This window comes from Nicotiana sylvestris, chromosome 2, assembly GCF_000393655.2.
Source record: "Nicotiana sylvestris chromosome 2, ASM39365v2, whole genome shotgun sequence".
Taxonomy (NCBI): domain Eukaryota; kingdom Viridiplantae; phylum Streptophyta; class Magnoliopsida; order Solanales; family Solanaceae; genus Nicotiana; species Nicotiana sylvestris.
In genome coordinates, this window is record NC_091058.1 from 202778947 (window position 1) to 202789117 (window position 10171).

At 36.0% G+C, this 10171-nt stretch overlaps 1 protein-coding gene across 1 annotated transcript; it reads left to right on the top strand.

The window, feature by feature from the left end:
• The first annotated feature begins 410 nt into the window (after positions 1 to 410).
• LOC104224725 (triosephosphate isomerase, cytosolic) lies at positions 411 to 7743 on the top strand. The gene is made up of 9 exons (XM_009776414.2): positions 411 to 592; positions 3235 to 3310; positions 3747 to 3870; positions 4309 to 4393; positions 4511 to 4643; positions 6152 to 6246; positions 6841 to 6919; positions 7259 to 7341; positions 7421 to 7743. Exons 1-9 carry the CDS (start codon positions 554 to 556, stop codon positions 7469 to 7471), a joined length of 765 nt encoding a protein of 254 aa, XP_009774716.1. The 5' UTR covers positions 411 to 553; the 3' UTR covers positions 7472 to 7743.
• Positions 7744 to 10171: the final 2428 nt, after the last annotated feature.

A 10171-nucleotide genomic window follows, 5' to 3' on the forward strand; every position in this document is an offset into this window, starting at 1 on the left:
CTTTACTTCTAGCCTCAATATGCATACCAAAAAAAAGTATTATGTTATTTAGTATGTTATAATCAATAATATGTGTATTATGTAACTTATTATATATTTTGGTATGGTATCAATATTTCGATATTATTTTTATAAATACATAATATCATACCTAATACCATTTTCTTTTTAAAACTTACGCCAAATACCATACCAAATATCCAAATATCGAATACCAAATACCAAAATTTTGATTTCGTAATGATAATTGGATATTTACCAAATTAAGCACCGCTCTAGCAACTATAAGCACAAATACAAGACTATTTGTTAACCATCATGATATGAATGAGCCAAAAGTATTTTCGACTAGTATAGTAGCAAATATGACCTGTTTTTTTTTTAATATAGTTTTTAGGGAAAATTGATAAAGAGAAAAAAGAAAAAACGAAAAAACAAGAGGACTATAGGACCGTCCTCGTAGCCTCTCTCGGCTTGTTATTCTAGTGCATTCTTACAGCAACAACACATCCTTCTACCTTCTTCTCAGTCTAAAACCGAACACAAAGAAAGAATGGCCAGAAAATTTTTCGTCGGCGGCAACTGGAAATGCGTATGCCTCTTATGCTTCTTTCTCTTTTCTTCCTTCTTCCTTTGTTATTCCTTTGCTTTAAAACAAAACAAAACAAAAAAAAGAGTAGTTTGCCTGCTGCACGATTATCAAATCATGCTTGTATTTTCAAACTATATCTTTATTAGATTGATTCAACACGTTAGGTTTTCAATTGCTCAATACTTCACTTGATGCGCGTGTAAACCTAGACCTGCATTTGGCATTCTGAAATGAGATTTTCGCATGAATTAGAAAATATATTTTGTTGTGGATTTCATTTGCTGCTAGTATTCGAAGGTGTTGTTTTAAATTAAAATCATTGCAGTTTACAGTTGATAACATAGCTGGACACTGGAGAATAGCATACTTAATTTGGTAATGTAACAACATTCAAATTATTACTTAAACAGTTCAATGTTTAAGCTTGTAGAAAAAACACACTTTTAATCACTTAATTATGTTATGTCAAACACGTGGAAATAACTTTTGTATTTTGGTTACAGAGAAACGTTTTACCTGCTCTGGTACTATATTGAACTGTGTGATAACCTCATGTAAAAGCTTACACGGTGAGAGAGAGAGCTCAAGTCTAAGTACTCAATTATATTGTTATGTCTCAACAACTTTGTCATGGTAAGAGAATTGAAAAAGCTAGAGCTATTAAGCTTTCTAGAATATATAGTTGAGAAAATTACGTTGCTTGAATGCCTTTAAACAAAAACTTTTACACTTGTATATAGGTCTGGAGCAAAAAGTACGGGTACGGGTTCTGTCGAACCCAATAGCTTTTACTTAAACAATTTATTTGTAGTTTTTACTTAAACAATATATTTGTGTTAAGAAATTCATTAAATATGTACAAATATGAATTTAGAACCTTGTTATTAGCACTTGAAGTCATCGCTCTAAAATTCAGAACCCATAAAGTTGAAATCCTAGCTACACTCCTGGTTGTACATGTGGATATGAAGCAACATAGAAGGGCTTAGCAGATAGAGGTTTAATGCTTCAGGCTAATGCCCAAGAGGGGCAGAGTGGGCATATGCTGTACATAACATTCCTTTTTGCATTTTTGCAAAGTGGTTGTTTATTTGGCTCGAGCCCGTGATCTACAGGTTACTAAATGGTCACTCTACTGTTCGCCAAGGCTTGCCCTCGGCATAAGTGAAACATTTTTATAGCTTTCACCCAACTTAGGGAACATATATGACTAAGTTTGAGATCAATTAATTTAGTTTCATTGTATAGTATAATTTCGAATGATGTCTAAAATTAGTGGATTTTTGTTGTGTGAAAGTTGCTATGCAGATTTTTACATGATAAGGTTGTTTGTTGATGAATTTGAGACCTTACGTAATCTGGATGTTGTCATCAAAACATAATTGAGTGATCTCCTTTTTTATATTGGTGAAAAGCTGAATATATGCTCTCTCTTTTTTTTCCTTTCTAAGATTTAGATTATTTTGTAATTTTTATGTACAATTATTTGTAGTTGAAACCATTTATTTGACAAGGGACGAATAGTGTAGTGGAAAGGGCTTTCCACCTCCAAATGTGAGGATAGGGATTGGAGTCAAGGGAGGGAAAGTTCAGTTTTGAGCTCCCTGCTAGTCAAATGTGGTTTACCATATGAAAAGAAAAATCTATATCCATTTATTTAAATTTAATACTCATTGCAATATGTAATGATAATGCTTGTTAAAAGATAAATCTATGGAATAATAGCCAAAAAATCATAGGTAACTAATCGAATTAAATATGATTATGTTTCTAGCATTTAATTATAGTCCATTGAAAGATATGTTAATATAATTTTTTATTATTTGTATCTTCGAATGATAAGTTAAGTTTTTCTGACTCAAAGTTCTTAAATCCTCATAGATGTCGTACATATTTCTTAGTAAGTAGCATGGATGCATGCACAAGCATCAAGTCAGACAATAACACTAAATTTTGACAATTAAGGGCTATGATTTTAATCTACACAAAAAAGTGGCAGTATTTTCAATGTCAAAGGCAATAGTTGAGAGAATATTAGAATAATGTTTAGTAAAAGTACATAAAGCGCCTTATTGAGAATGTAGTACAGGTTGCTCTTCGTACCATTTTAGGACTCAAGTGAATAAAGTTAAGAGACCAATTTATTTTTTTAAAAAGAGGTTAGGAAGTGGTGTCCAGAGAATGTCCAAGAGTTTTTTTAATGTCCAAATCAGTTGAATCAATTGTCTAATTTAAAAGAAATAATTATAGTGAAGGAAGTAGGATATGTATATGACACCATTTCAAGTATTCTTTTATTGGTGTCGGACCCGAGTAACTCGATATGTGTTTGTGTTCCATTTCCATATCTGTCTAATCACATAAAGTTTTAGGCGTTAAAATCTTTATCACAAAAAGATTAGGCTTTTAATTAACTAGATCCGTTAAATTAAATATATCACTTTATACAAAGTTTGTTTGAAAGTATTCTGTAGCTTCTATATGTGCATCATGATTTTTTCAAGGGGCAGTGACCTGCTGATTCACAAAGACAAGCTGAGTTTAATTAATTCAAGTCGTTCTTTGGGATTGAGGATATAGTTTCTTCCTTACTTCTTTATTAGTGAATATTGCTCTTTGTTTAAACTAAAATATGTTTGCAGAATGGAACAGTGGAGGAAGTGAAAAAAATTGTGACCACATTGAGTGAAGCAGAAGTTCCTTCTGAAGATGTTGTCGGTGAGTTTCTGGCCCTAAGCTGCCAATAAAGTAGAGAAGGAAAAAGAATTGGTTATGGAGACGATTTGAATTGCTTCTGAAGTTGTAATTCTAAATTGACACTGAAGTTCTCAACTCTTTCCTGCGCACTTAGAATGTTCAGATTAGGTTACCATGTATGATTTAGCTTTGAACAAATCTACTATTTGCCTTTCATTGTCTTGGGGTTTCTTCTTGTATTTCAATTGTTTTTCTCTCTTTGTATACATTTTCTTTAGGCTTCTGAAATTTACGTACATTTTCAATAAAGTAATCTCTTTGCCCTATCCGAATTAATGAAAAGTGATTTTCTTTTATGCTTTTCCACTGTTTCTCTTGGTTCGAAGTCTACTCTCTAGTGTTTTTGGTTTTCCTAAGTCTTACACCATTGCTACATTTGGATTTGCTTTTCCTGCAGAGGTTGTGATCAGTCCTCCATTTGTGTTTCTTCCATTAGTCAAAACCTTGTTGCGTCCTGATTTCTCCGTTGCTGCACAGAACTGTTGGGTTAGGAAAGGAGGTGCATTTACTGGTGAGGTTAGGTATGCTCACTGATATCTCTGGTAATATCTGATGAATGGGCAATTTGGAATTTGTACAAGCATACTGGGCAGAATTCCCTCTAACCAATTGTCGGTTATACTACTTGGTCAGATATTCCTGGATTTCTGTGAAAACTTGTTTTTTCTGCCACTAATATGCCCTTTAATTTCTATCTATTTTTGGTCTGTTGTCAAGCTTCTTTCTTTTTTAGAAATAAGTAACATCTCTTTCTTAAATGTTGACGCACTGGCACACACATATCAGGAGTTTTCGATTCTTGTTTCTGTAAAAGTATCTCTTACTTGGTTGAATTGTTGAATGCTTTTTTATTGAGTATTCTTGATCTGGTCAACTATAAGGTTAATTTTATTTGTTTAGTTATTTGCTTTGATTTAACTAATACGACATTATGCTAATACTATTCTCTGCTTCCATAGTGCTGAGATGTTGGTCAATTTGGGCATTCCCTGGGTAATCCTTGGCCACTCTGAGAGAAGGCTTTTACTGAATGAATCAAATGATGTAAGCTATGATATGGAAACATGTAAAAGTTTCCCTGCGTCCTTGTAATTAATAAATATGCACTGTTTTCTCTTTGTATTCTTGCTTTGAGTATAGCATTCATTTTTTTGTTTGCAGTTTGTGGGTGATAAAGTTGCTTATGCACTTTCTCAAGGCTTAAAAGTGATTGCCTGTGTTGGGGAGACTCTTGAGCAGCGAGAATCAGGAGCTACAATGGCTGTAGTTGCAGCACAGACAAAAGCAATTGCAGGTATGTCCTTGATAGTCCCTGTGAAGTGAGAAGTAGAAAGCTTTATCTATGTGAACATTATTGTTACAGCACTATAAATAACTTCTTGATCAGTGCCCCTCAGGGTTAGCTCAATTTGCAAAGATTAAGGGGCTTGTGTCTTAGGTCACAGGTTCGAATCTTGTGCCAAGCGAACTAACTCTGGTATTTAAATGGGGAAGAGTAGAGGGATGGGCCTATCATCCCCGAGTTACAAAGGCTGCGGTTGGCCCAATGGTTCTGCTCCAGACGGATTTCTTGGTCATAAAAAAAATCTTGATCAGTGATAAATGTTTGATTGGAGCATTGTCGTTCATTATGTTGTGTTATACTGTTTATTCTACCTTCTTTTTGAACTTAAGAAACTCTTGGTTTTCTTATTTCCACCTGAAATGGGATCATAAAGTAAGTTGGGTGCTTCTCAAAGGGATGACTGAGTGGTTGAGGTATAGGAGTAACAACCTGGAGATCCGAGGTTCAAATCTCAGCTACAACAATCAGTGTGAGTGCAGACTTGGTGGGTAAGTGTAGGCGACAACTGTGTTCTAGTTGTAGGCTGTAGCAGTCTGCCTACTAGATCTGTCGATGGGCATGCATGCTGGTCTGGGCACCCTAATGCACCCTAATAAGAAGGGAAAAAAAGAAGAAGAAATGGCTGCTCCCCAGAGCATGCCAAAGTTCTTCCTTGTAATACGCTTTGTAAAAGTTCATGATACTGCTGCCATCAGTTAGGAATGAATGGCTTAAGCATGTGGACTACAAGCATTTAAGAAACTAAAAATGATCAGTTAGGGATGAATGGGGATCCCTATGAATATAAAAAGAATCTTCTGCGTTGAAGCAAATGATATAACAAATTATGACTATCTCAAACAGCATGTCGATTACCAAACTGCTAGCAGGAAGAAACTTCTCATCCCCACTTTTAAGTTGGATATAGATGTAGGCATACCAAGTCAAGTGACGTGTCTTGAAAGCTTGACTGATGGGCTGTAAATTATGCTCCTACTAATGCCTATTAATTTGTAACTGGAGTTTCCAATCGTTCTCAGTGTCATCATCTGTTACATAGACTACTTTTAATTCTTCGTGTTAGAAAAAGCCGAAATACCTACCTCCCTATTATGTTTGAAACTTGCATGTACTCTTTGCTCAGGGATTTGGCTAATGTCTCTTCTCTGATCTTGGAAACCTGCAAATTCCCTTGCAGTTAAGTAGAGTGTGAAAATTTACCGATTTTATATGAATCCTGATAAAAGAATGTGTGTAAAAAGGTACTTTGTTTTCTTAATGTCAAATAATAACAGAAAGCACATGGGTTATCCTCACAAAATTTAGCTCAACGGTAATAGAAGAGTTTATTCCTATGGGGTAATTTGCATAGTTTCCTAAATCGGAAGGAAGCAAGTTTAGACAATGTATGGGGGTGTATCTGAATTTTATCTTTATTTCATTTATGTGAACGATAATGGTGACCATCTTCTTCGCAGAAAGAATACCACACTGGCCCAATATTGTTTTGGCTTATGAGCCAGTGTGGGCCATTGGAACGGGAAAGGTTGCTACTCCAACTCAGGCTCAGGAAGTACGTTGAATCTTTCGTAGCTATTCAATTACTGATGATGTATGTTTTTATGTATTTGTGACGGTTTGCCAATGTGGTAAAAAGTTAGACGAGATGTATGAAGGAGGGAGAGAATTAATGAAAACGAGCTGTGGCTGATACCCGTAGCACACATTTACAGTATGATCACCTAATTTATTTTTCAAAATTTTCCACTGTTGAAGTCACACAGTATTAAGTTCTCCTCTTGCATTAGCTCCTTATTCCTTATAAGGAAGGAGTTGTAGACAGGGCATTTTGCTGGAAATCTTATACTTACAGTGGGGCACCTCTGCCTGCTGAAGCAGATCTCGGCAAATTAGAGGCCATGTCGAGCTCGGAGGTTCATATGTCTCATTCACGAGCTTAGACATTGGTTTTCAGTACTTTTTTCAAGAATTTTTAGACACCTAGTTGACATGAATGCACAATATGGTGTTTACCTCCTCCAAGTTAGTTCCGTCAATTCCATTTAGGTTTGGCAATCTAGGTAAAATCTGTTACTGGGTTCTTAAGTTATTGATCTTTTCGTTCTATGCCAACACATTTAACTACAAAAAGGTGCATCTCTGCCAGGTTCATACTGAAATAAGGAAATGGCTTCATGTTAATGTTAGTGCAGAAGTTGCTGCTTCCACTAGAATCATCTACGGAGGTATGTAAAAACGTACCTGTTCTTTGTTTATTGTCGTGTTAATTGTACAAGTAAAATAGTATTGTGTAAAGTAATAGTTTGCTATCACGGCAGAGATATTTCCTGATAAAGAGAAGTAACGATACGATAGATCCGAAGGAAATAGTGAAGTACATGAATTCTCTATCTCTTTCCTTAGCTGAATAGAATATGATACTGATTGTGCATCTTTGCAAGAGAACTTGTTTTTGTGTAATTAACAATTCCTTTTGCTAGATTAATTTACGACATTCTTCCAAGAGAGAAACTGAGATGAAAATACAGTAATACTTTTACTCATTTTACTAAAATAATTTGCAGGTTCTGTAAATGGAGCTAACTGCAAAGAGTTGGCAGCACAGCCTGATGTGGATGGTTTTTTGGTTGGTGGAGCTTCACTAAAGGTTTGTCTCAGCATTCCTTTTCCATTGTTTTGGTGCAGGCTTATGTGGTTTTTAACCTTAAATCTCTGTTACATCACAGCCTGAATTTATTGATATCATCAAGTCCGCAACAGTGAAAACAACTGGTTAGTTGAATCAAGTATTGCTAAAGGAGCCCTCTTTTCTCAGATATTATTGTACATTTATGGTAAATAAGCTTCAAGAATACATGTTAGGCATAAGGATTTCCTTCAACATAAATAAGGTGCTCTTTGCTACATGCCTGTTTTTATCCGCTTGATGTTTCATAGTTGTTTCTTTGTTTATTTATTCAACTATGTTATTTCAATATGCCTGCTTTAATTTGCTTGATGTTCAATAAGATAACTCTTGAAATAACACTGAAGATGCATTGATCCTGAATCTTTCTTTGGAGAAATCATTGTCATTGAAAAAGCATTAATAGAAGATAGAGTGAATATATGGTCCCAATCATGAAATACTAGGGAATATAACATGCCTGCAGGTCTTGCTAAGGAGTTTGAAAATATCTCTTGGTCAAGATATGCTGCTTCTTGGAGACTTACTTTTTATAATCTTACAAATTGTCCAGCACGAGTTATTCCTTTTGCTCTTCCCTAACATCTCTCTGTTTAGGTAGGGTTGTCAAATGGTAGTCTTCGAGGTTATAGTAACTCTATGCAATGGCTCAGAAAGTACAAAGGGACCTCAGCTTATGGTCTTTAGCCAATTCACGTATGTCATGACTTATGACCTATCATCCTCTCTTCTTTTTTTTAAAGAAAAAAAAAACCCCCAAAATCCCTGAAAATTAATATAGTGCACTTAACTGTCAGAGGTTTAGTCCATCGCATGTTTGGACTCATAAAGTGCGCTTAACTCGGGGGCAAATGCAAAGATAGCCATTTTCAGGGATTGCTATTTAGAGATTATCTATATATATTTTGTCTTGAAATTTTAAATTAAAAATCTATCTTCAGGATAATTCATATTTTTGTCCTGAAAAACTGAATTTAGGACACTAGCTAATTCCTAAATAGCAGCCGTTTAGGCTGATGTCATTTTCTACCTTAATGCATCATCACTTCACTCTTTTCACTAAATTAAAGCTCTACGGGGCCACTTAGGACCTGAGATATCCCTAACAATAGCTACAAGTCTTTTTCACTCTTTGTAGCCTAGCGATGTTTAGGCCAGAAAGAGACAAGCAGTCCACACGTCTCGACTTGCATACCATCCTTTGATTTTCTTGGAGCAACGGTATTTACCCTTAAAATTGGATAACAATTAAACTTATATTATGGTTTTAAGGATACATGATTTCACCTAATACCAATTGATAAATGTAAAGAGTAATAATAAAAATTAACAATAATATAAAGCAAACCATTTGAACGGAATTTAGCCCTCGAGCTTGAATAACCTCGAACTAATTTGTGTAAGAATAGTTAAAATATAATAAGGTGATGAACAAGAATCTGAACTATAGAAAAGGCGTTATATTGCTTTGATATTTCAGAGTGTAAGGTCGTTACAAAATGATTAGGACTCTCTTTATATAGTAGATGAATCCTTTCTATGATACAATTCTAATTATGGAAGTAAATCCCATGATTAGCTAAACAACCGCCTTTGATTTGATCCATTCCGAGATTTTCGCCATGATCTTCAACCAGTCATGGATATCTTGCTTTTCTGTTACTGCACTTTGCTCGAAGTCTGCGCTGTTTGGTCTCGATCGCCGCCGGCCTTGATCTTGACAGATACCTCGATTCTCGAACTCGGTACCTTGTCTTCGTGTTCTGGTCTGATGCACTATGAGGCTGACCTTCGATACAACCCCCTCTCGATCAAATAGTAAAATCGGGTAGGCCCGATTTTAACCGTATACAGATAGTCCCCTCGTTTATTGGAATGTAATCAGAAGAAACGAATTGAGCCTTCAATTTTGTACTTCGACCTATCATGACGTCATCCTCGTGAAGTAAGCGGCAGAAGTGATTGAAACATCTCGTCGATATAGTTCCATAAGTCATTAATGGGCGTCAGTTGATGGTCGGCCACTAGTGCCTTTGAACCGTCATCTTCATCCAGTAAATGTGCTTTCTTTCTCTTTGCCCAAACTTTACTCTTGATCTCTGCTCTAATCTTCAAAGCTTTTTACATCTTTCAAGCTTTTCCGTTCTACATAATCTGTAGGTTTTGTTATCAACCTTCCCTCAAAACACCAAGCCTTATTCTCTTCTTCTTTCTTTAAACTAATACAAAAATAGCAAAAACGTCAAAAACTGTTCTTCAAAAGGAAAAAAGCTTCTTCACCGTGGCCGGCTGGCGGTAGAACATCGGTGGCACCGCGCCTTGAGGAGTATGTTCCTGAGGGATGTGTCCTTACTTCCGACTTCAATGTCGAGAAAACTCCGTCGGTCCCTGGTCGATGCAAGCCAATGTCGAGATATATATGCTCGATAACCAAGAGCGACCTTAAACAGGTAAAGGAATACTGCCATTGGGAAGACAAAGAAGTAGTGATCCTGACCCCCGAAGAAGACATCACTACCTATGTGGAAGGGTTTCTAAGTGTTTACACTTACCCTTTCACGCCGGGCCCTGTCGATCCCGTCATCATTGATTTTTACCAAATGACCCTAGGTTAGATTCACCCCTCTTTTTGGCGGATTATCATTCTGCTCCGATTCTTCACAAGCAAAGTCGAAGGGATGTCTTTCACCATCGACCATCTCATCAGGTTGTACATCCCCAGTCTCTATCAAGGTGGGTTAATAAGGCTTCAGCGTCGGGCTACCAAGGTGCTGTTCTCGAGCATAGATGA

Excerpts from the sequence above, each read along its gene's own strand:
- LOC104224725 (XM_009776414.2), top strand. The coding sequence starts at position 554 with ATGGCCAGAAAATTTTTCGTCGGCGGCAACTGGAAATGC. Across the intron at positions 3,311-3,746 it reads TCCTTCTGAAGATGTTGTCG|AGGTTGTGATCAGTCCTCCA; the intron begins GTGAGTTTCTGG and ends CTTTTCCTGCAG. Across the intron at positions 4,394-4,510 it reads TACTGAATGAATCAAATGAT|TTTGTGGGTGATAAAGTTGC; the intron begins GTAAGCTATGAT and ends TTTTGTTTGCAG.